General features: G+C 42.8%; 1 protein-coding gene across 9 annotated transcripts in view; it reads left to right on the top strand.

Moving 5' to 3' along the window:
• The window catches only part of PPFIBP1 (PPFIA binding protein 1), a 61389-nt gene extending 33650 nt beyond the window's left edge, over positions 1-27739 (top strand). For 2 of the 9 annotated variants that reach the window (XM_069763036.1, XM_069763037.1), the window contains exons 9-27: positions 2067-2128; positions 2563-2638; positions 3960-4108; positions 4218-4351; positions 4577-4630; positions 13274-13331; positions 15542-15716; positions 15963-15995; positions 18445-18583; positions 18677-18808; positions 19641-19791; positions 19867-19978; positions 20088-20176; positions 20423-20545; positions 20648-20773; positions 20952-21140; positions 21341-21520; positions 26191-26256; positions 26367-27739. In XM_069763036.1, the coding sequence (XP_069619137.1) occupies positions 2067-2128; positions 2563-2638; positions 3960-4108; positions 4218-4351; positions 4577-4630; positions 13274-13331; positions 15542-15716; positions 15963-15995; positions 18445-18583; positions 18677-18808; positions 19641-19791; positions 19867-19978; positions 20088-20176; positions 20423-20545; positions 20648-20773; positions 20952-21140; positions 21341-21520; positions 26191-26256; positions 26367-26453 (2135 nt within the window). In that variant the 3' untranslated portion in view covers positions 26454-27739. Of the gene's footprint in view, positions 1-2066; positions 2129-2562; positions 2648-3959; positions 4109-4217; positions 4352-4576; positions 4631-13273; positions 13332-15541; positions 15717-15962; positions 15996-18444; positions 18584-18676; positions 18809-19640; positions 19792-19866; positions 19979-20087; positions 20177-20422; positions 20546-20647; positions 20774-20951; positions 21141-21340; positions 21521-26190; positions 26257-26366 lie in introns of all 9 variants that reach the window. The other 7 variants (XM_069763033.1, XM_069763034.1, XM_069763035.1 and 4 more) reach the window with 6 other exon arrangements.

The following is a 27739-nucleotide window of genomic DNA, read 5'->3' as shown; positions in this document are numbered from 1 at the left end:
CTTGTACATAGGGGCAGTATTATAGTAGTTATATTCTTGTACATAGGAGCAGTATTATAGTAGTTATATTCTTGTACATAGGGGCAGTATTATAGTAGTTATATTCTTGTACATAGGAGCAGTGTTATAGTAGTTATATTCTTGTACATAGGGGGCAGTATTATAGTAGATATATTCTTGTACATAGGGGGCAGTATTATAGTAGTTATATTCTTGTACATAGGAGCAGTATTATAGTAGTTATATTCTTGTACATAGGAGCAGTATTATAGTAGTTATATTCCTGTACATAGGGGCAGTATTATAGTAGATATATTCTTGTACATAGGGGGCAGTATTATAGTAGTTATATTCTTGTACATAGGAGCAGTATTATAGTAGTTATATTCTTGTACATAGGAGCAGTATTATAGTAGTTATATTCTTGTACATAGGGGCAGTATTATAGTAGATATATTCCTGTACATAGGGGCAGTATTATAGTAGTTATATTCTTGTACATAGGAGCAGTATTATAGTAGTTATATTCTTGTACATAGGAGTAGTATTATAGTAGTTATATTCTTATACATAGGGGCAGTATTATAGTTGTTATATTCTTGTACATAGGGGGCAGTATTATAGTAGTTATATTCTTGTACATAGGGGCAGTATTATAGTAGTTATATTCTTGTACATAGGAGCAGTATTATAGTAGTTATATTCTTGTACATAGGGGGCAGTATTATAGTAGTTATATTCTTGTACATAGGAGCAGTATTATAGTAGTTATATTCCTGTACATAGGGGGCAGTATTATAGTAGTTATATTCTTGTACATAGGGGCAGTATTATAGTAGTTATATTCTTGTACATAGGGGCAGTATTATAGTAGTTATATTCTTGTACATAGGGGCAGTATTATAGTAGTTATATTCCTGTACATAGGGGCAGTATTATAGTAGTTATATTCTTGTACATAGGAGCAGTATTATAGTAGTTATATTCTTGTACATAGGGGGCACTATTATAGCAGTTATATTCTTGTACATAGGGGCAGTATTATAGTAGTTATATTCTTGTACATAGGGGCAGTATTATAGTAGTTATATTCTTGTACATAGGGGGCACTATTATAGCAGTTATATTCTTGTACATAGGGGTAGTATTATAGTAGTTATATTCTTGTACATAGGGGCAGTATTATAGTAGTTATATTCTTGTACATAGGGGGCACTATTATAGCAGTTATATTCTTGTACATAGGGGCAGTATTATAGTAGTTATATTCTTGTACATAGGGGCAGTATTATAGTAGTTATATTCTTGTACATAGGGGCAGTATTATAGTAGTTATATTCTTGTACATAGGGGCAGTATTATAGTAGTTATATTCTTGTACATAGGAGCAGTATTATAGTAGTTATATTTTTGTACATAGGGGCAGTATTATAGCAGTTATATTTTTGTACATAGGGGCAGTATTATAGGTAATATAGCTGTGCTTTATATTGCGGTCGCTGTGATCACACACTGGTGCTTACTGCTGGACCGGCTCCATTTGTTCTGGTTTTCTGTGTATTTGGACGGTTCTCTTTCTTGCTGTGTTGCTTCCTGTAGAATCTCTCTGTTTCTCTGTATAGCGGTGAGGTTTCGTGACACTTGGTGCTGATTCCTGGTGTTTTCTTCTGACATCTGCTTCTGACACATAGTAATTGTTGTTTTCTTTTCTGGGAAGGCCCCGTGGTGGGAGTGGAGGGGGTAACTTAAGTCATTGCCAGGAAGGTTCATGGACTCCTACTTGGCTTCTTAGACCTCGGCAGGAAATCTTCCAGCTTTCTCATGGAGACATGGCGATGTTCTTAAAGGGGTCATCCCAGGCTAGAATAACACATCATCTTCCTCCTACAAGTGGCGCCATCTCTGTCTATAAGTTGTTATTGCAGAGCTCAAATTCATTGAGATGAATGGTGCAGAGCTGCAGTACCACATTCATCCTGCAGACGGGGGTGGCGCTGTTTTCCTGTCCAGGCAGCCATCCGCAGTGTCACATGGGTCCCTGATAAACGTTGCGCTTTTTCCTTCAGATACTGAAGTGCAGAAGATGAAGAAAGCTGTGGAATCGCTAATGGCCGCCAATGAGGAAAAGGTAAGACTAGCCGCATTCTCCAGTCACAACCAGAGCTGCGGAAAACCACAAATATGGTAACATACCCCTTTAAGATCTTTAGTTGTGTTGCATCTTTGGTTGTGTTTGGAGTATAACCTCTGATCTACCCCGGTCAGGTAGGACGGCTGAAGACGCGCTTGCTCATACTCGAGCTCGCTCTGGCCGCTGCACTGACTCTTTAATTTACTGTCTGACATGTGAATGTAGCAAATCTGCAGCTCCGAGAACGAATAACTCCCAACTCTCGATAACATGCATCTAGACTGCAGCATTCTTAAAGGGAAAGTACAACAAACTCAATAATAAGTACACCCCGGACTCACACTGGGGTGCAGTAAATTTCAGCTCCATCCTACGATTGTATCCGCTGTGTCCCGCTGCCTTTAAATCCCATCTGCATCCTGTGTTTACAGGACCGGAAGATTGAGGAGCTGCGGCAGGCGCTGAACAGGTACAAGAAGGTGCAGGATATGGTGGTTCTGGCGCACGGTAAGACAGGTGCGGATTTGTTTTCTATTCACATACGTCTATAGTATTGGGGACCAGTGATGATTAGATGAGGTGACCAACATTACGGAAAACTGTGAGTGGGACCAGAAGTAAAGCATGGGTGGCGCTAAAGGCTAAGCGTGGGTGGGACCAGAAGTAAAGCATGGGTGGCGCTAAAGGCTAAGTGTGTGTGGGACCAGACATTAAGCATGGGTAGTGCTAAACCCTAAGCATGGGTGGTGCTAAAGGCTGTGTGTGTGTGTGTGGGACCAGAAGTAAAGCATGGGTGGTGCTAAAGGCTAAGCGTGTGTGGGACCAGAAGTAAAGCATGGGTGGCGCTAAAGGCTAAGTGTGTTGGACCAGACATTAAGCATGGGTAGTGCTAAACCCTAAGCATGGGTGGTGCTAAAGGCTGTGTGTGTGTGTGGGACCAGAAGTAAAGCATGGGTGGTGCTAAAGGCTAAGCGTGTGTGGGACCAGAAGTAAAGCATGGGTGGTGCTAAAGGCTAAGCGTGTGTGGGACCAGAAGTAAAGCATTGGTCGTGCTAAAGGCTAAGCATATGTGGGACCAGAAGTAAAGCATTGGTCGTGCTAAAGGCTAAGCATATGTGGGACCAGAAGTAAAGCATTGGTCGTGCTAAAGGCTAAGCATGTGTGGGACCAGAAGTAAAGCATTGGTCGTGCTAAAGGCTAAGCATGTGTGGGACCAGAAGTAAAGCATTGGTCGTGCTAAAGGCTAAGCGTGGGTGGGACCAGAAGTGAAGCATGGGTGGTGCTTAAAGCTAAGCATGGGTGGGGCCAGAAGTGAAGCGTGTGTTGGGACCAGGAATAAAGCATTGGTGGTACCAGAGAAATGTTGATTTAAAAAAATTGTGATTAAAACTAAGGTGTTGCTCAAAGGAAGGTGTGAGAGGGAAGAAGCCAGATTCTGCAAGAAAGACAGCATTTGTAGGATGAAGAAAAAAACATGGGTGTAGCCCAATGGAAGACCTGGATATTTCCTTTTTAATGGAAGGAAGACTTTGGGGTTGCTGCCAGGGGAAGGGGCACCTGGGTTATTGCCAAGAGAGGGAGCGCCAGGATGGCTCTCAGGATAGGGGCGCCAGGGTTACAGCCAAGGAACGGGGCACCGGGGTTGCAGCCAGGGCAGGGGATGCCAAGATGTGATCAGAAGGCGGCATCATTGCTCCTAGATGGCCGCTGGTATAATGGGGGTAGAGTTCGAAGTCTGACACCGCCTCAATCAGACAGAACGTGACTCTTTTTGATATTTGACATGACGTACTAAGCTCGCCGGTCACTCCTCCGCCTCCGTCCTCAGGTAAAGATGTGGAAAGTGACGACTCCGTGATCTCCGGATCAAATTCTCTGGTATTTGACTCCAATGCATTAAGTGACGCTGACAAATCCCCCTCCCCGCTGCCGTTATCGCTGTCCCCCAGCCCGGAGGAGGCCGCTGCCACCACAAAGGTAATATGGCCGCTGAGCGGTGGAGCTGGGATCCCAGCAGCACCGAGGATTTCAGAAAAGCAGCGCTCAGCATGGGTTAATGTATATATATATTTTTATTTTCTTTCAGCCCACACTGGAAATGCACACCAGTATTCTGCAGGTCACTATCCCCTCGTTCAGCTCTACGTCCCCCCCAGCACAGAAACCGACGGACGTGTCAAAAATTTCTGCAAAAGAGACGCCGGGATCACCGGACACGAGGTCAGTGTGTATTATCAGTCTGTACATTATAGAGGAGATTATCAGAAAAACCGTAACCGTCCCTCCACCCACCGCAGGCGGGCGCCCAACACCGAACCTGCTCCCCATAATCACTATTAACCTCCAACCAGCAATCATTACACTCGGGTCATATGGGAACAAATGCAAAAAACAATCTGTACAGAAGTCACGAGAGGAAAAACCAGGAATGTTCTTGTTTTGCAGTGAAGAAAAGAGGAGCAACTTATCTACAGAAGTAAGAACTGAGGATATCACATTGTAAGTGTCGCCTGTACAAGAATATACTATAATACTGCCCCTATGTACAGGAATATAACTACTATAATACTGCCCCTATATACAAGAATATAACTACTATAATACTGCCCCCTATGTGCAAGAATATAACTACTATAATACTGCCCCCTATGTACAGGAATATAACTACTATAATACTGCCCCTATATACAAGAATATAACTACTATAATACTGCCCCCTATGTGCAAGAATATAACTACTATAATACTGCCCCCTATGTACAAGAATATAACTACTATAATACTGCTCCTATGTACAAGAATATAACTACTATAATACTGCCCCTATGTACAAGAGTATAACTACTATAATACTGCCCCTATGTACAGGAATATAACTACTATAATACTGCCCTCTATGTACAAGAATATAACTACTATAATACTGCCCCCTATGTGCAAGAATATAACTACTATAATACTGCCCCCTATGTACAGGAATATAACTACTATAATACTACCCCTATGTACAAGAATATAACTACTATAATACTGCCCCTATATACAAGAATATAACTACTATAATACTGCTCCTATGTACAGGAATATAACTACTATAATACTGCTCCTATGTACAGGAATATAACTACTATAATACTGCCCCTATATACAAGAATATAACTACTATAATACTGCCCCCTATATACAAGAATATAACTACTATAATACTGCTCCTATGTACAAGAATATAACTACTATAATACTGCTCCTATGTACAAGAATATAACTACTATAATACTGCTCCTATATACAAGAATATAACTACTATAATACTGCCCCCTATGTACAAGAATATAACTACTATAATACTGCCCCCTATGTACAGGAATATAACTACTATAATACTGCTCCTATGTACAAGAATATAACTACTATAATACTGCCCCTATGTACAAGAATATAACTACTATAATACTGCTCCTATGTACAAGAATATAACTACTATAATACTGCTCCTATGTACAGGAATATAACTACTATAATACTGCTCCTATGTACAGGAATATAACTACTATAATACTGCTCCTATGTACAGGAATATAACTACTATAATACTGCCCCTATATACAAGAATATAACTACTATAATACTGCCCCCTATATACAAGAATATAACTACTATAATACTGCCCCTATGTACAAGAATATAACTACTATAATACTGCCCCTATGTACAGGAATATAACTACTATAATACTGCCCCTATATACAAGAATATAACTACTATAATACAGCCCCTATGTACAGGAATATAACTACTATAATACTGCCCCTATATACAAGAATATAACTACTATAATACAGCCCCTATATACAAGAATATAACTACTATAATACTGCCCCCTATATACAAGAATATAACTACTATAATACTGCCCCTATATACAAGAATATAACTACTATAATACTGCCCCTATGTACAAGAATATAACTACTATAATACTGCCCCTATGTACAGGAATATAACTACTATAATACTGCCCCTATATACAAGAATATAACTACTATAATACTGCCCCTATGTACAAGAATATAACTACTATAATACTGCCCCCTATGTACAAGAATATAACTACTATAATACTGCCCCCTATGTACAAGAATATAACTACTATAATACTGCCCCCTATGTACAAGAATATAACTACTATAATACTGCCCCCTATGTACAGGAATATAACTACTATAATACTGCTCCTATGTACAAGAATATAACTACTATAATACTGCTCCTATGTACAGAATATAACTACTATAATACTGCTCCTATGTACAAGAATATAACTACTATAATACTGCTCCTATGTACAAGAATATAACTACTATAATACTGCCCCCTATGTGCAAGAATATAACTACTATAATACTGCTCCTATGTACAAGAATATAACTACTATAATACTGCCCCCTATGTGCAAGAATATAACTACTATAATACTGCCCCTATGTACAAGAATATAACTACTATAATACTGCCCCTATGTACAGGAATATAACTACTATAATACTGCCCCTATATACAAGAATATAACTACTATAATACTGCCCCTATGTACAAGAATATAACTACTATAATACTGCCCCCTATGTACAAGAATATAACTACTATAATACTGCCCCCTATGTACAAGAATATAACTACTATAATACTGCCCCCTATGTACAAGAATATAACTACTATAATACTGCCCCCTATGTACAGGAATATAACTACTATAATACTGCTCCTATGTACAAGAATATAACTACTATAATACTGCTCCTATGTACAGAATATAACTACTATAATACTGCTCCTATGTACAAGAATATAACTACTATAATACTGCTCCTATGTACAAGAATATAACTACTATAATACTGCTCCTATGTACAAGAATATAACTACTATAATACTGCTCCTATGTACAAGTATATAACTACTATAATACTGCCCCTATGTACAAGAATATAACTACTATAATACTGCTCCTATGTACAAGAATATAACTACTATAATACTGCTCCTATGTACAAGAATATAACTACTATAATACTGCTCCTATGTACAAGAATATAACTACTATAATACTGCTCCTATGTACAAGAATATAACTACTATAATACTGTCCACTATGTACAAGAATATAACTACTATAATACTGCTCCTATGTACAAGAATATAACTACTATAATACTGCCTCCTATGTACAAGAATATAACTACTATAATACTGCCCCTATGTACAAGAATATAGCTACTATAATACTGCCCCCTATCTACAAGAATATAACAATACAATTCAATTCAATTCAAATGAGCTTTATTGGCAGGACTAAGTACATGTTAGCATTGCCAAAGCATATGGTAAAAATACGGGGGTGGGGGGCATATAGAGGTCCAGGGAATATCAAATTCCTTTTAGAGGATAGGGATTTGTCCAATGTTGGGGTACGGGAGTCCATGACATATCAGGCTCCTCTTAGTCTGTGGCAGGCACTGACATATTCCACTGCTACGGCCGCTGCACTTTCCTACTATTATAACTACTATAATACTGCCCCCTATGTACAAGAATATAACTACTATAATACTGCTCCTATGTACAAGAATATAACTACTATAATACTGCTCCTATGTACAAGAATATAACTACTATAATACTGCCTCCTATGTACAAGAATATAACTACTATAATACTGCTCCTATGTACAGAATATAACTACTATAATACTGCTCCTATGTACAGAATATAACTACTATAATACTGCTCCTATGTACAAGAATATAACTACTATAATACTGCTCCTATGTACAAGAATATAACTACTATAATACTGCTCCTATGTACAGAATATAACTACTATAATACTGCCCCTATGTACAAGAATGTAACTACTATAATACTGCTCCCTATATACAAGAATATAACTACTATAATACTGCTCCTATGTACAAGAATATAACTAATATAATACTGCTCCTATGTACAAGAATATAACTACTATAATACTGCCTCCTATGTACAAGAATATAACTACTATAATACTGCCTCCTATGTACAAGAATATAACTACTATAATACTGCCCCTATGTACAAGAATGTAACTACTATAATACTGCTCCCTATATACAAGAATATAACTACTATAATACTGCTCCTATGTACAAGAATATAACTACTATAATACTGCCTCCTATGTACAAGAATATAACTACTATAATACTGCCCCTATGTACAAGAATATAACTACTATAATACTGCTCCCTATATACAAGAATGTAACTACTATAATACTGCCCCTATGTACAAGAATATAACTACTATAATACTGCTCCTATGTACAAGAATATAACTGCTATAATACTGCTCCTATGTACAAGAATATAACTACTATAATACTGCCCCTATGTACAAGAATATAACTACTATAATACTGCCTCCTATGTACAAGAATATAACTACTATAATACTGCCTCCTATGTACAAGAATATAACTACTATAATACTGCTCCTATGTACAAGAATATAACTACTATAATACTGCTCCTATGTACAAGAATGTAACTACTATAATACTGCCCCTATGTACAAGAATATAACTACTATAATACTGCCCCTATGTACAAGAATTTAACTACTATAATACTGCCCCTATGTACAAGAATGTAACTACTATAATACTGCTCCCTATAGACAAGAATATAACTACTATAGTACTGCCCCTATGTACAAGAATGTAACTACTATAATACTGCCCCTATGTACAAGAATATAACTACTATAATACTGCCCCTATGTACAAGAATGTAACTACTATAATACTGCTCCCTATATACAAGAATATAACTACTATAATACTGCCTCCTATGTACAAGAATATAACTACTATAATACTGCCCCTATGTACAAGAATATAACTAATATAATACTGCTCCCTATAGACAAGAATATAACTACTATAATACTGCTCCTATGTACAAGAATATAACTACTATAATACTGCCCCTATGTACAAGAATGTAACTACTATAATACTGCTCCCTATATACAAGAATATAACTACTATAATACTGCCTCCTATGTACAAGAATATAACTACTATAATACTGCTCCCTATAGACAAGAATATAACTACTATAATACTGCTCCTATGTACAAGAATATAACTACTATAATACTGCCTCTATGTACAAGAATATAACTACTATAATACTGCTCCTATGTACAAGAATATAACTACTATAATACTGCCCCTATGTACAAGAATATAACTACTATAATACTGCTCCCTATAGACAAGAATATAACTACTATAATACTGCTCCTATGTACAAGAATATAACTACTATAATACTGCTCCTATGTACAAGAATATAACTACTATAATACTGCTCCTATGTACAAGAATATAACTACTATAATACTGCCCCTATGTACAAGAATATAACTACTATAATACTGCTCCCTATAGACAAGAATATAACTACTATAATACTGCCCCTATGTACAAGAATGTAACTACTATAATACTGCTCCCTATATACAAGAATATAACTACTATAATACTGCCTCCTATGTACAAGAATATAACTACTATAATACTGCCCCTATGTACAAGAATATAACTACTATAATACTGCTCCCTATAGACAAGAATATAACTACTATAATACTGCCCCTATGTACAAGAATATAACTACTATAATACTGCTCCCTATGTACAAGAATGTAACTACTATAATACTGCCCCTATGTACAAGAATATAACTACTATAATACTGCTCCTATGTACAAGAATATAACTGCTATAATACTGCTCCTATGTACAAGAATATAACTACTATAATACTGCTCCTATGTACAAGAATATAACTACTATAATACTGCCTCCTATGTACAAGAATATAACTACTATAATACTGCCTCCTATGTACAAGAATATAACTACTATAATACTGCTCCTATGTACAAGAATATAACTACTATAATACTGCCCCTATGTACAAGAATGTAACTACTATAATACTGCCCCTATGTACAAGAATGTAACTACTATAATACTGCCCCTATGTACAAGAATATAACTACTATAATACTGCCCCTATGTACAAGAATGTAACTACTATAATACTGCTCCCTATATACAAGAATATAACTACTATAATACTGCCCCTATGTACAAGAATGTAACTACTATAATACTGCTCCCTATATACAAGAATATAACTACTATAATACTGCCTCCTATGTACAAGAATATAACTACTATAATACTGCCCCTATGTACAAGAATATAACTACTATAATACTGCTCCCTATAGACAAGAATATAACTACTATAATACTGCTCCTATGTACAAGAATGTAACTACTATAATACTGCTCCCTATATACAAGAATATAACTACTATAATACTGCCTCCTATGTACAAGAATATAACTACTATAATACTGCTCCTATGTACAAGAATATAACTACTATAATACTGCTCCCTATAGACAAGAATATAACTACTATAATACTGCTCCTATGTACAAGAATATAACTACTATAATACTGCTCCTATGTACAAGAATATAACTACTATAATACTGCTCCTATGTACAAGAATATAACTACTATAATACTGCTCCTATGTACAAGAATATAACTACTATAATACTGCTCCTATGTACAAGAATATAACTACTATAATACTGCTCCTATGTACAAGAATATAACTACTATAATACTGCTCCTATGTACAAGAATATAACTACTATAATACTGCTCCTATGTACAAGAATATAACTACTATAATACTGCCCCTATGTACAAGAATATAACTACTATAATACTGCTCCCTATAGACAAGAATATAACTACTATAATACTGCTCCTATGTACAAGAATATAACTGCTATAATACTGCCCCCTGTGTACAAGAATATAACTACTATAATACTGCTCCCTATATACAAGAATATAACTACTATAATACTGCCTCCTATGTACAAGAATATAACTACTATAATACTGCCCCTATGTACAAGAATATAACTACTATAATACTGCTCCCTATAGACAAGAATATAACTACTATAATACTGCTCCTATGTACAAGAATATAACTACTATAATACTGCTCCTATGTACAAGAATATATCTACTATAATACTGCTCCTATGTACAAGAATATAACTACTATAATACTGCTCCTATCTACAAGAATATAACTACTATAATACTGCTCCTATGTACAAGAATATAACTACTATAATACTGCTCCTATGTACAAGAATATAACTACTATAATACTGCTCCTATGTACAAGAATATAACTACTATAATACTGCCCCTATGTACAAGAATGTAACTACTATAATACTGCTCCTATGTACAAGAATATAACTACTATAATACTGCCCCTATGTACAAGAATATAACTACTATAATACTGCTCCCTATAGACAAGAATATAACTACTATAATACTGCTCCTATGTACAAGAATATAACTACTATAATACTGCTCCTATGTACAAGAATATAACTACTATAATACTGCCCCTATGTACAAGAATGTAAGTACTATAATACTGCTCCTATGTACAAGAATATAACTACTATAATACTGCCCCTATCTACAAGAATATAACTACTATAATACTGCTCCCTATAGACAAGAATATAACTACTATAAAACTGACCCTATGTACAAGAATATAACTACTATAATACTGCCCCTATGTACAAGAATATAACTACTATAATACTGCCCCTATGTACAAGAATATAACTACTATAATACTGCCCCTATGTACAGGAATATAACTACTATAATACTGCCCCTATGTACAGGAATATAACTACTATAATACTGCCCCTATGTACAGGAATATAACTACTATAATACTGCCCCCTATGTACAAGAATATAACTACTATAATACTGCCCCTATGTACAAGAATATAACTACTATAATACTGCCCCTATGTACAGGAATATAACTACTATAATACTGCTGCTATGTACAAGAATATAACTACTATAATACTGCCTCCTATGTACAGGAATATAACTACTATAATACTGCTCCTATGTACAAGAATATAACTACTATAATACTGCCCCTATGTACAAGAATATAACTACTATAATACTGCCCCTATGTAGAAGAATATAACTACTATAATACTGCTCCTATGTGCAAGAATATAACTACTATAATACTGCCCCATATGTACAAGAATATAACTACTATAATACTGCTCCTATGTACAAAAATATAACTACTATTATACTGCTGCTATGTACAAGAATATAACTACTATAATACTGCCCCTATGTACAAGAATATAACTACTATTATACTGCTGCTATGTACAAGAATATAACTACTATAATACTGCCTCCTATGTACAGGAATATAACTACTATAATACTGCTCCTATGTACAAGAATATAACTACTATAATACTGCTCCTATGTACAAGAATATAACTACTATAATACTGCCCCATATGTACAAGAATATAACTACTATAATACTGCTCCTATATACAAGAATATAACTACTATAATACTGCCCCTATGTACAAGAATATAACTACTATAATACTGCTCCTATGTACAAGAATATAACTACTATAATACTGCCCCATATGTACAAGAATATAACTACTATAATACTGCCTCCTATGTACAAGAATATAACTACTATTATACTGCTGCTATGTACAAGAATATAACTACTATAATACTGCTGCTATGTACAAGAATATAACTACTATAATACTGCTCCTACGTACAAGAATATAACTACTATAATACTGCCCCCATGTTCTGGATTCCCCCCGTTTCTTTATATTGGGGGTCTCTCTTGCTCTGTTGCGCTGATGTTCGGTGACGCAGGGTTTGGCAGACACATCACAGTACTTTCTTTTCCCGCGGATCAGATGTCGGGTGGATCTGTGATGAGATAACCGCTCTGTGATGTTGCGCAGACACTTTAGATGCATCTGGTGATGTGAGATAAGGCAGGGCCGATAAAGGGGGCAGATAACAGGGAACAATAGACACAGGGTGAAGGACAGATCCGTGCAGATTGGCCGCTCTGTGTAACGCTGCTCTCTGGTTCAGGTCTCCTCCCGTGAAGAAGTCGAGCAGCCTGGACAACTTAAAGAAGACTGTGGAGCGGGTGAGTGTCGCCGCTGTGCGTGCGCAGGAGAGTAATGCTGAGATTCCCAGAGTAATTACAGCTTCCCACGGACGACAGCGCTATAAATACCCTGCACTGCTGAGCGCCCTGTCATTATGTGCTCGGATAGTCAGCAACTCCGCAGACCATTCTTTACTTGTTCCCCCCACACCCTTCCCTAACCCGCTGCACACCCCCAATTACCTGCATACTGTGTCAGCCCCTGCCACTCATTCATCACCTGTTACCTGCAGGGCCGTCTCGCCTCCCCGTCCCCCTTCATTTTCTTCAATGCTGCCATTGCCATTTTGGCCTCTAGATTTCATCAGACTGGACAATCACTTCCTGTTGGTACATCTCGCTTTTGAGCGTGCTGTGAAGTGACGTGATCAGTAGAAGTAGCCGTCTCTGCTCTGCTGCTCGCCTACCCGTGCTGACTCGCCTCCCCTGGCTGCCTCACGTCGACTCGCCGCCTCGCGTCGACTCGCCTCCCCGGGCCGCCTCGCGTCGACTCGCCTCCCCGGGCCGCCTCGCGTCGACTCACCTCGACTCGTCTCCCCGGGCCGCCTTAACTCCTCTCCCCGGGCCGCCTCGACTCGTCTCCCCGGGCCGCCTTAACTCATCTCCCCGGGCTGCCTCGACTCGACTCGTCTCCCCGGGCCGCCTCGCCTCGACTCGTCTCCCCGGGCCGCCTCGCCTCGACTCGTCTCCCCGGGCCGCCTCGCCTCGACTCGCCTCCCCGGGCCGCCTCGACTCGCCTCCCCGGGCCGCCTCGACTCGCCTCCCCGGGCCGCCTCGACTCGCCTCCCCGGGCCGCCTCGACTCGCCTCCCCGGGCCGCCTCGACTCGCCTCCCCGGGCCGCCTCGACTCGCCTCCCCGGGCCGCCTCGCCTCGACTCGTCTCCCCGGGCCGCCTTAACTCATCTCCCCGGGCCGCCTCGCCTCGACTCGTCTCCCCGGGCCGCCTCGACTCCTCTCGTCTCCCCGGGCCGCCTCGACTCGTCTCGTCTCCCCGGGCCGCCTCGACTCGACTCGTCTCGTCTCCCCGGGCCGCCTCGACTCGTCTCGTCTCCCCGGGCCGCTTCGACTCGTCTTCCCTCGTCTCCCCGGGCCGCCTCGACTCGTCTCCCCTCGTCTCCCCGGGCCGCCTCGCCTCGACTCGTCTCGTCTCCCCGGGCCGCCTCGACTCGTCTCGTCTCCCCGGGCCGCCTCGACTCGTCTCGTCTCGTCTCCCCGGGCCGCCTCGACTCGTCTCGACTCGTCTCCCCGGGCCGCCTCGACTCGTCTCCCCGGGCCGCCTCGACTCGTCTCCCCGGGCCGCCTCGACTCGTCTCCCCGGGCCGCCTCGACTCGTCTCCCCGGGCCGCCTCGACTCGTCTCCCCGGGCCGCCTCGACTCGTCTCCCCGGGCCGCCTCGACTCGTCTCCCCGGGCCGCCTCGACTCGTCTCCCCGGGCCGCCTCGACTCGTCTCCCCGGGCCGCCTCGACTCGTCTCCCCGGGCCGCCTCGACTCGTCTCCCCGGGCCGCCTCGACTCGTCTCCCCGGGCCGCCTCGACTCGTCTCCCCGGGCCGCCTCGACTCGTCTCCCCGGGCCGCCTCGACTCGTCTCCCCGGGCCGCCTCGACTCGTCTCCCCGGGCCGCCTCGACTCGTCTCCCCGGGCCGCCTCGACTCGTCTCCCCGGGCCGCCTCGACTCGTCTCCCCGGGCCGCCTCGACTCGTCTCCCCGGGCCGCCTCGACTCGTCTCCCCGGGCCGCCTCGACTCGTCTCCCCGGGCCGCCTCGACTCGTCTCCCCGGGCCGCCTCGACTCGTCTCCCCGGGCCGCCTCGACTCGTCTCCCCGGGCCGCCTCGACTCGTCTCCCCGGGCCGCCTCGACTCGTCTCCCCGGGCCGCCTCGACTCGTCTCCCCGGGCCGCCTCGACTCGTCTCCCCGGGCCGCCTCGACTCGTCTCCCCGGGCCGCCTCGACTCGTCTCCCCGGGCCGCCTCGCCGTCCCTTTCCCTTTTTTTTTCAATGCTGCTATTTTCATTTTGGCCTCTAGATGTCAGCAGTTTGGACATTCACCTCCTGTTGGTACATTTTGCTTTTGAGCCTGCTGTGAAATGATCAGTAGAAGTAGCCGCCTCTGCTGCTGGAGACCAGATAGGCAGGCACGCACAGCCGATATCCCTCCTTTATTAATACAGAACCTGTATCTTCCCATATAGAAGCCGACCTCTCCTGACTCTGGAAAGTTTGAGACGCTGCCGCCCCGACCCCCGGCACACGGGGTAACTGCTGAGGAGGAGAATTTCGGCACCCGCAAAGCGAGATCGTCATTCGGCCGAGGTTTCTTCAAGCTGAAAAACCCCAACAAGAAGACGTCGAGCACCCCGAATCTAGGTATGCGCCCTCCATGTGGAGTCACGTGATTAACCCCTCGTGGGATCCAGCACGGCGACTCTGAATGTGAGCCCCTGCAGCGCCTCCCGCTGCCTGCTCACTCCTTGTGTATTTTATATCCTTATTTCGGGGGGCTCTGTGTTTTTGGTGTCTCTTGCTCCCCCTGCTGTTCTTTTCCAGTATATTGAATGTCTCTCTGCACCTTCTCTACCTTCCGATTTTCTGCAATTTAATGGGAACCTGAAGATCGCAGCCGAAGTGCGAGCGCCCCCACTTTAGGTACGGTAAAACCGCATGTCCGCCCAAAATCCCCTCCCCCGGCGTGCTGTGCCCCCCCCCCCCCCCCCCCCATCATCTTCTAACATCACCTTGTGCCGCCTCGCTAAACATAGAACCCCCCCAACCATAGAACTTCCTCACTCCCCATGTGCCCCCCATGTACTAACCTGTACCCTAATCTGCGCCATAATCTGGCGCCATCTGGTGTTCACAGTGACTCATTGCAAGTTGGCAAAATTACAAAAAAAAAAATTTTCCGATTTAATTTTAGTATTTTTCAATATTTTTGTGAAAATGCCCGTCCTGTGACCACTGCCTTGTCGGATGTATCTCAGGGCTGCTATCGGCCCATAGATATAGGTCTATGTTTTGTGTATTTGATGAGTTTCATCCTGTCCTTGTTTGATCCTCCTCCTCATGTTTTTTTTTTTACTGATCATCTTGCCTTTAATCCTTCTGCTTATACTCCAGAGCTGCATTCATAATTCTGCTACTTGGGCGTTGCTAACCGCTGAGCTGCGACCCTATAATGCATTACTTTCTGCCAAACATTTTTGGGATATTTATAAAAACAAAAAAAATGTTATGCTTGAATCAGAGCACTGCGTACTGCACAGCGTAAAAACGACATTGCGCACCATGGAGCACAGCAGAGAGCGCATGGTGCGGCGCAGCACAGGGCGCACAGTGCAGCACAGCAGAGCGCACCCAGTTCTGATTAAAAAAATATATATATAAATGTGCTGTGCAATAGATAACTTACATTTGTAGGAGTGGAGCTAAAAGAAAAAGCCAAGATAATTTTAGCTTTTGCCCTTTTTTTTTTTTTTCCCCCAAGGCTGTGACCGGCACTTTTTATCTTTCCAGCCTGTGACCGGCACTTTTTGTCTTTCCAGCCCTGTGACCGGCACTTTTTGTCTTTCCAGCCTGTGACCGGCACTTTTTGTCTTTCCAGCCTGTGACCGGCACTTTTTGTCTTTCCAGCCTGTGACCGCCACTTTTTGTCTTTCCAGCCTGTGACCGCCACTTTTTGTCTTTCCAGCCTGTGACCGCCACTTTTTGTCTTTCCAGCCTGTGACCGCCACTTTTTGTCTTTCCAGCCTGTGACCGCCACTTTTTGTCTTTCCAGCCTGTGACCGCCACTTTTTGTCTTTCCAGCCTGTGACCGCCACTTTTTGTCTTTCCAGCCTGTGACCGCCACTTTTTGTCTTTCCAGCCTGTGACCGCCACTTTTTGTCTTTCCAGCCTGTGACCGCCACTTTTTGTCTTTCCAGCCTGTGACCGGCACTTTTTGCCTTTCCAGCCTGTGACCGCCACTTTTTGCCTTTCCAGCCTGTGACCGCCACTTTTTGCCTTTCCAGCCTGTGACCGCCACTTTTTGCCTTTCCAGCCTGTGACCGCCACTTTTTGCCTTTCCAGCCTGTGACCGCCACTTTTTGTCTTTCCAGCCTGTGACCGCCACTTTTTGCCTTTCCAGCCTGTGACCGCCACTTTTTTCCCCTTCCAGCCTGTGACCGCCACTTTTTTTCCCTTCCAGCCTGTGACCGCCACTTTTTTGGGGCGCTCAGTGTCAGGAAGGTGCAGGAAAGTTAGACTTTTTTTATGATGTCTGATGATACAAACCCTAAGGGTACCGTCACACACTGCCATTTCGATCGCTACGACTTTACGATTCGTGACGTTCCAGCGATATCGTTACGATATCGCTGTGTCTGACACGCAGCAGCGATCAGGGATCCTGCTGAGAATCGTACGTCATAGCAGATCGTTTAGAACTTTCTTTTGTCGCTGGATCTCCCGCTGGCATCGCTAGATCGGTGTGTGTGACACCGATCTAGCGATGCGATCTAGCGATGCGTTCGCTTGTAACCAGGGTAAACATCGGGTTACTAAGCGCAGGACCGCGCTTAGTAACCCGATGTTTACCCTGGTTACAAGCGTAAAACTAAAGAAAAACAAACAGCACATACTTACATTCTGGTGTCCGTCAGGTCCCTTGCCGTCTGCTTCCCGCACTCAGTGACTGCCGGCCGTAAAGTGAAAGCAGAACACAGCGGTGACGTCACCGCTGTGCTTTCACTTTACGGCCGGCAGTCAGTGAGTGCGGGAAGCAGACGGCAAGGGACCTGACGGACACCAGAATGTAAGTATGTGCTGTTTGTTTTTTTTTACGCTGGTAACCAGGGTAAACATCGGGTTACTAAGCGCGGTCCTGCGCTTAGTAACCCGATGTTTACCCTGGTTACCCGGGTACCTCGGCATCGTTGGTCGCTGGAGAGCTGTCTGTGTGACAGCTCCCCAGCGACCACACTACGATTTACCTACGATCACGGCCAGGTCATATCGCTGGTCGTGATCGTAGGTAAATCGTATAGTGTGACGGTACCCTAAGACTATTGGAGCTGGAATTATTGTTTGAGGTCATTAATGACACTGGTAAATGTTGCAGCAGAGGCAGAAAAGGGCTCAGCCGACCACCTGGACCTGGCGGTGTCTCCTCGCTCATCGGACGGTGGAAGCATCCACAGCTCGCCATCTTCTCCCGACTCTAAGAAGAAGCCGCGTGGGATTAAGAAGTTATTCGGGAGGTGAGAACAGTTGGCCTCCAGGCCTTGTTACCCCACCGGGGACTTTATGGGGGGGTCAGAGTGTGACTTGTTTTTTTATTTTGTCCCTTCCAGACTGAAGAGGAGTCAGTCCACCACCCTAAACCAGGAGGACGACCTCCCGGAAGAAGAGTTTAAGAGGGGTGGGACCAGGTCCACCGCCGGCCCGAGGCTGGGTTGGTCGCGGGATCTTGGTCAGGCTCCCAGGTTTGTATCAGTGGAACAAGGGTTTCTTCCAAAAAAAGCAGCGCCGCCCCAATCCGCAGGTTGTGTCTGGTACTGCAGCTCAGACCTGTTAATGCAGTGGAGTACCAGAGAGAATCCATAGACAAGTGGGGGGGTGAGCTAACCATAAGTGGTGCCCCTAAGGGGGACATAAAGTATAAGCTCCGCTCCTTGTAGCTTCTTATAGGGCCAAAAAAATAAACTCCGCCCCTTGTGATTTTTTTTTTATAGTTGAAATGTAAGCCATTCCCCTTGTGACGTTTTAGAGGGTCAAACATGTAAGCCCCACCCCTTAACATTTCTTATAGAGCCACGTTATGTAAGCCCCACCTTTCCTGACTTTCTATAGGGCTATAACTTTTAGCTCCCGCCCCATTTAAGTTGACAAAAATGCCGACTTCACCCGTTATGAATTTTAACACCAAAAACAAATACAAGAACTGGCCCCTTATGTGATAAAATATGCAAGCTCCGCCTCTCATGAGTACAAGTCCTGACCCTCTTGTGACAAGGTATGTAAGCTCCACCCCTTATGACTCCTTATAAGGTGACATGCAAGCTCCGCCCCTATGACTCCTTATAAGGTGACTTGCACGCTCCACTCCTTATGACTCCTTATAAGGTGACATGCAGGCTCCACCCCTTATGACTCCTTATAAGGTGACATGCACACTCCACCCCCTTATTGTGTCTCTGTCTGATGATTGGAGGCTGGGTTGTAAAGGGGCAGCGCTGACTTGTTGGGGGTGGATACTTACGCAGGGCGCTGTATGGGGGGTGGTAACCCGCATCCGCACTTCTCTTTCCCCCGCAGTGACCTGGACACGCCATTTGCCAAGTGGACGAAGGAGCAGGTGTGCGGCTGGCTGCGGGACCAGGGGCTGGGCAGCTACGTGAACAGCTGCAAGCAATGGATCGTGTCCGGGCAGACGCTGCTCCACGCCTCGCAGCAGGACCTGGAGAAGGTGAGAGGGTCCCGCTCCGGAAGGGGCGGCGCGCGTCGGGGCCGCCCATGACTCATTTTATGCTTTCCCATATAGGAGCTTGGCATCAAACACCCGCTGCACCGCAAGAAGCTCCAGCTGGCGCTGCAGTCGCTGGGCTCCGAGGACGACAGCAACTACGGGAAGCTGGACTACAAGTGGGTGACAAGTAAGTCAGACCAGCAGCACAGAGGATTTCAGCACGGATCAGAGTAGGATCAGCAGAACAGTATTTCAGGACACATCTAGAGCTCCTTGTGATTTTTTTCCCCCCGTAGGGTGGTTGGACGACATCGGTCTCCCTCAGTACAAGACGCAGTTTGATGAAGCAAAGCTGGACGGTCGGATGCTCCATTACATGACCGTGGTAAGTCACCTAACCACGCAGATCTCGTGGACGGACGGCACCCTCGGACGTGGGATAAACCATGTTGTCAAGTAAAGATGGGCTGCGGAGAGTGTGAAATGAGGTGGAAGGAGAATCCCGATCTCCTCGGGGGCGTGGTCTAGTGTCACTCGCTGCTCGTGGGTGTGGCTATCAGAACCTGCCAATCCTATTTTGTGTAAATTTGGCACTTTTTTTTTCCCCCATTTTGCTTCTCTGGATTTCCAGGATGATTTGCTTTCCCTGAAAGTCGTCAGCGTCCTGCACCACCTCAGCATAAAGCGCGCCATTCAGGTCCTGCGAATCAACAGCTTCGAGCCCAACTGTCTGCGCAGAAGACCCTCCGAGGAGGTACCGGGCCCTGGGACCACCAGCCTTAAAACTTACAGAACAAATTTTGGAATTTTTATTAAATATTAATAAATCTTTCTTTTTTTTTTTTTTTTTTTTTAGTCTAATGTGACTCCCTCGGAAGTGGCTCAGTGGACGAATCACCGGGTGATGGAGTGGCTGCGCTCTGTTGACCTGGCGGAGTATGCCCCTAACTTGAGGGGTAGCGGTGTACACGGTGGGCTGATGGTGAGTCCTCATTAGTCATTGCTCACCAGTACATTTCGTCTTCTGCTCCATTCGCCTCCAAACTGCAGTAAAAACTTCTGCTGCTTTCCTGTTGGCTCTCAGGATCAGAACCTGCAGCCTCATTGTTGCGTTTCGGAAAAAATCCAAAATTGTTCTTGTTTTTTTTTTTTAATTTCAGGTCCTTGAGCCCCGATTTAACGTGGAGACCATGGCTCAACTTCTGAACATCCCGCCAAACAAGACCCTCCTCCGGCGCCACCTGGCCACGCATTTCAATCTCCTGGTCGGTCAGCAGGCGCAGCAGCAAAAACAGGAGGCGCTATCCTCGCCGGAATACGTGCTGCTGACCGCAACGGCCAAGGTCAAGGTGAGACGCACGGTGGGACGGGGCGGTATGGTCACTACATACAGCATCCTAAGGCTCCACATCGGCCACCAGGGCTAAGAGACGCTGATATATTTACCAATATTCCCGTTTTGTCACAATTCTGCTGTTATATAAATTTACACCAATATATTATTATATAACTACATCCAGGCCTCGTAATTTTTTTCTTTCTTTTAAAGCCGAGGAAATTACCGTTTACCAATTTTGGGACTTTACGAAAGAAAAAGCAAGAAGAGAATGAAGAATATGTGTGTCCAATGGAGCTCGGGCAGTTGTCTGCAAACAGCATCATCAAGCCCTTCAGAGCCGGACTGGACCTCAGGATGTTAGACGACGAGGACCTCGATAGACTAGAACAGGTACGAAACTATACTGCCCCCTATGTGCAAGAATATAACTACTATAATACTGCCCCCATGTACAAGAATATAACTACTATAATACTGCCCCCATGTACAAGAATATAACTACTATAATACTGCTCCTATGTACAAGAATATAACTACTATAATACTGCCCCCTATGTACAAGAATATAACTACTATAATACTGCTCCCTATATACAAGAATATAACTACTATAATACTGCTCCTATGTACAAGAATATAACTACTATAATACTGCTCCTATATACAAGAATATAACTACTATAATACTGCCCCTATGTACAAGAATATAACTACTATAATACTGCTCCTATGTACAAGAATATAACTACTATAATACTGCTCCTATGTACAAGAATATAACTACTATAATACTGCCCCTATGTACAAGAATATAACTACTATAATACTGCTCCTATGTACAATAATATAACTACTATAATACTGCCCCTATATACAAGAATATAACTACTATAATACTGCCCCTATGTACAAGAATATAACTACTATAATACTGCTCCTATGTACAAGAATATAACTACTATAATACTGCTCCTATGTACAAGAATATAACTACTATAATACTGCCCCCTAAGTATAAGAATATAACTACTATAATACTGCCCCTATGTACAAGAATATAACTACTATAATACTGCCCCTATGTACAAGAATATAACTACTATAATACTGCCCCCTAAGTATAAGAATATAACTACTATAATACTGCCCCTATGTACAAGAATATAACTACTATAATACTGCCCCTATGTACAAGAATATAACTACTATAATACTGCTCCTATGTACAAGAATATAACTACTATAATACTGCCCCTATTTACAAGAATATAACTACTATAATACTGCCCTTATGTACAATAATATAACTACTATAATACTGCTCCTATGTACAAGAATATAACTACTATAATACTGCTCCTATGTACAAGAATATAACTACTATAATACTGCTCCTATGTACAAGAATATAACTATTATAATACTGCTCCTATGTACAAGAATATAACTACTATAATACTGCCCCTATGTACAAGAATATAACTACTATAATACTGTCCCTATGTACAAGAATATAACTACTATAATACTGCCTCTATGTACAAGAATATAACTACTATAATACTGCCCCTATGTACAAGAATATAACTACTATAATACTGCTCCTATGTACAAGAATATAACTACTATAATACTGCCCCTATGTACAAGAATATAACTACTATAATACTGCCTCTATGTACAAGAATATAACTACTATAATACTGCTCCTATGTACAAGAATATAACTACTATAATACTGCTCCAATGTACAAGAATATAACTACTATAATACTGCCCCTATGTACAAGAATATAACTACTATAATACTGCCCCTATGTACAAGAATATAACTACTATAATACTGCCCCTATGTACAAGAATATAACTACTATAATACTGCCCCTATGTACAAGAATATAACTACTATAATACTGCTCCTATGTACAAGAATATAACTATTATTATTATTATTATTTATTATTATTATACATTTTTATAGCGCCATTTATTCCATGGCGCTTTACATGTGAATACGGGGCAAATATAGACAAATACATTAAACATGAGCAGATAACAAGGCACACGAGTACATAAAGAGGGAGGACCCTGCCTGCGAGGGCTCACAGTCTGCAGGGGGTGGGTGAGGATACACTAGGAGAGGGAAGAGCTGGCTGTACGGTTGTTCAGTAGGTTGAGGATCACTGCAGGCTGTAGGCTTGTCGGAAGAGATGAGTCTTCAGGTTCTTTTTGAAGGTTTCTATGGTAGGCGCGAGTCTGATGTGTTGGGGTAGAGAGTTCCAGAGTATGGGGGAAGCACGGGAGAAGTCTTGGATGCGGTTATGGGAAGAAGAGATGAGAGGGGAGTAGAGAAGGAGGTCTTGGGAGGATCGGAGGTCGCGTGTAGGTAGGTACCGGGAGACCATGTCACAGATGTATGGAGGAGACAGGTTGTGGATGGCTTTGTATGTCAGTGTGAGGGTTTTGAACTGGAGTCTCTGGGCGATAGGAAGCCAGTGAAGGGCTTGACACAGGGGAGAGGCCGGGGAATAGCGGGGGGACAGGTGGATTAGTCGGGCAGCAGAGTGTAGGATGGATTGGAGTGGTGCCAGAGTGCTAGAGGGGAGTCCAGAGAGTAGGAGGTTGCAGTAGTCGAGGCGGGAGATGATAAGGGCATGCACTAGCGTTTTTGCAGTGTTGCGGTCAAGGAAAGCACGGATCCGGGAAATATTTTTGAGTTTGAGATGACAGGAGGAGGCAAGGGCTTGGATATGTGGCTTGAAAGAGAGGGCAGAGTCGAGGATCACCCCGAGGCACCGGGCGTGTGGGACTGGGGATAGTGAGCAGCCATTGACATTGATGGATAGGTCTGGTGGAAGGGTAGAGTGAGATGGGGGAAGGATGATGAATTCTGTTTTGTCCATGTTCAGTTGTAGAAAGCGAGCAGAAAAGAAGGCTGAAATGGCAGACAGACAGTGCGGGATTTTGGTAAGCAAGGAGGAGAGGTCAGGTCCGGAGAGGTAGATCTGCGTGTCGTCAGCGTAGAGATGGTACTGCATACCGTGGGATTCTATGAGCTGTCCCAGGCCGAAAGTGTAGATGGAGAAGAGTAGGGGTCCTAGAACAGAGCCTTGAGGAACACCGACTGACAAGGGGCGAAGTGAGGAGGTGGTGTGGGGGAGGGAGACACTGAATGTTCGGTCTGTCAGATATGACGAGATCCAGGAAAGGGCCAAGTCTGTGATGCCAAGGGGGATGAGAGGATTTGTAGCAAAAGGGAGTGGTCTACAGTGTCAAAGGCGGAAGACAGGTCCAGGAGAAGGAGGACAGAGTAGTGTCGCTTGCTCCTGGCAGTTAGTAGGTCATTGGTGACTTTAGTTAGGGCAGTTTCAGTTGAGTGATGGGAACGGAAGCCTGATTGTAACCGATCAAAGAGGGAGCAGGAGGAGAAGTGGGAGGACAGTTCAAGATGGACGTGTTGCTCCAGCAATTTGGAGGCATAAGGGAGAAGAGATATTGGGCGATAGCTAGACACAGAGGATGGGTCGAGGGAGGGCTTTTTGAGGATGGGTGTGATCTTGGCATGCTTGAAGGATGAGGGAAAGACACCTGTTGTGAGTGAGAGGTTGAAGAGGTGCGTTAGGGTTGGGATGAAGACCGTGGAAAGGTTAGGGATGAGGTGGGATGGGAGCGGGTCAAGCGTGCAGGTGGTGAGGTGTGATCTTGACAGGAGGGTGGAGAGCTGATCTTCTGTCATGGTGGAGAAGCTGGTTTTGGAGGAGCAGGGTTGAGCAGCTAAGAGGGGCAGTGGGCGCTGTGGGCCAAAGCTTTCTCTGATCGTATCGATCTTCTGTTTAAAGAAAGAGGCGAAATCACTACTACTAACTATACTAACTATAATAACTACTATAATACTGCTCCTATGTACAAGAATATAACTACTATAATACTGCTCCTATGTACAAGAATATAACTACTATAATACTGCTCCTATGTACAAGAATATAACTACTATAATACTGCTCCTATGTACAAGAATATAACTACTATAATACTGCTCCTATGTACAAGAATATAACTACTATAATACTGCCCCTATGTACAAGAATATAACTACTATAATACTGCTCCTATGTACGAGAATATAACTACTATAATACTGCTCCTATGTACAAGAATATAACTACTATAATACTGCCCCTATGTACAAGAATATAACTACTATAATACTGCTCCTATGTACAAGAATATAACTACTATAATACTGCCCCCTATGTACAAGAATATAACTACTATAATACTGCCCCCTATGTACGAGAATATAACTACTATAATACTGCTCCTATGTACAAGAATATAACTACTATAATACTGCCCCCTATGTACAAGAATATAGCTACTATAATACTGCCCCCTATGTACAAGAATATAACTACTATAATACTGCTCCTATGTACAAGAATATAACTACTATAATACTGCCCCTATGTACAAGAATATAACTACTATAATACTGTTCCTATGTACAAGAATATAACTACTATAATACTGCTCCTATGTACAAGAATATAACTACTATAATACTGCCTCTATGTACAAGAATATAACTACTATAATACTGCCCCTATGTACAAGAATATAACTACTATAATACTGTTCCTATGTACAAGAATATAACTACTATAATACTGCCCCTATGTACAAGAATATAACTACTATAATACTGCTCCTATGTACAAGAATATAACTACTATAATACTGCCCCTATGTACAAGAATATAACTACTATAATACTGCCCCTATGTACAAGAATATAACTACTATAATACTGCCCCTATGTACAAGAATATAACTACTATAATACTGCCCACTATGTACAAGAATATAACTACTATAATACTGCCCCTATGTACAAGAATATAACTACCATAATACTGCCCCCTATATACAAGAATATAACTACTATAATACTGCCCACTATGTACAAGAATATAACTACTATAATACTGCCCCTATGTACAAGAATATAACTGCTATAATACTGCCCACCTTGAGTAACGTTACAGTTTTTCTCCCGTTAGATGGAAGACTCTGAGGGAACAGTGCGGCAGATCGGGGCGTTTTCTGAAGGCATCAATAACCTGACGGTGAGTATTATACCGCTATCATACATAACACGTGCAGCATTTATGTTTTTTCGCTCCACTCACATCCAGAGCTGCATTCACATTTCGCCTCTTGTCTCCCTCCCCCGCAGCACATGCTGAAGGAAGACGACATGTTCCGGGATTACACCGCCAGATCCCCCAGCGCCAGCATCACAGACGACGACTCCAACGTGTGACTTTGCGCTCCGGCCGCCATCTTTTATCACTTGTGTTTATGGATCTATAAATGTTATTTTTTGCGTCACTGTTTTTTACGCTCAGTGTTCGGGGGGGGGGGGGGGAGGGGAGAATGTGCCTTTAAAAGTGATAATAAAAATGAGCGCCAGCCCCTTTGTAGTGCAGCGGAGGGTGTCGGTGCCCCTGCAATGGGTAGGAGTTAGTCAGTGACTAATAACTATTGTACCACAGCGGCCTCTAGTGGCTGCAGAGGGGAATGTATTGGAACAGCGCTAAATTATACAATGGGTTATACTGCCATAATTAAAGGGGTGGGAGGAGTTATTTAACAGCAGCTCTTTTCTTCATTATTATGATCCCCCCCGCACCTTTCTGCCTTTTTCTCCATGTGGCTGTATCTGATTTTACATCCGAGTCCCAATTTTAGGACAGCTGCAGTACCCTACACAGCCACTTGGAGGACTGTGGAGCTGTCGGATTGTATTTTGGAGGGTTTTTTTTTTTCTCGCCCCCATGTGGCAGCTTATGGTATTGCAGCTCAGTCCTATTTTATGCAGCAGAGCTTGCAATACCAGACACATCCACTTGGCTAAAAGTGGCGCTTTTTTTTTTTTTTTTCATTTTAACCCTATGCAGTTTTGATACTCACAATTTACGGCGCTGTTACTTTTTATACAAATTTTCTATTTAAAGTGTGCAAAAAAAAAAAGAAAAATTTTATGGTAAACTATAGGTCTAGTTTTCTATACCAGTATTTCCAGTTTACGTGCCAGCTGGGTTCTGGAGGGGGGGCGGGCTGTGCCTACGGATGGTTCCGGGTCTTCGTCAGTGTTGGGGGAGGGGAGAATAAAACATTTGTGCCCTAAAAATAAGGAAAATCTCAGTCCTTGGGGAGTCGTCCTCAACAATCAAAAGTTTATTAAAAGTTTTAGGAACTTTCCAGCAGGGGGCGCCTCAGTTACTGATGATTCTTTTTATATATTATTATTATTTAAAGGGGCAGCGCTCTTATGTTCCATTTAAAGGGTCGGCAGCCGCGCGGGTGGTTTTGTCGTAGGGGGCGGCTGCATCTTCTGCTGATATTTATGCTTTTTGTTTTGTATGTTAATTTATGATGATCGTGGGGAGGGGGGGTGCAGGACAGGAGGCGCAGCACTGACTCCGCAGGTTATTGGGGGTGGAGGCGCGGCCCCCGGAGGTTGTTATAACACTATACAGTGACTCTATGAGAGCAGATGTTATCGCGCCCGTCTGTGTCATGTAATAAAAGCTTATGTTTAACTAG

This window comes from Ranitomeya imitator, chromosome 4 (genome assembly GCF_032444005.1).
Source record: "Ranitomeya imitator isolate aRanImi1 chromosome 4, aRanImi1.pri, whole genome shotgun sequence".
Classification (NCBI taxonomy): Eukaryota; Metazoa; Chordata; class Amphibia; order Anura; family Dendrobatidae; genus Ranitomeya; species Ranitomeya imitator.
Note: the sequence above shows the minus strand (reverse complement) of the source record. Positions and strands in the feature narration are given on the sequence as shown.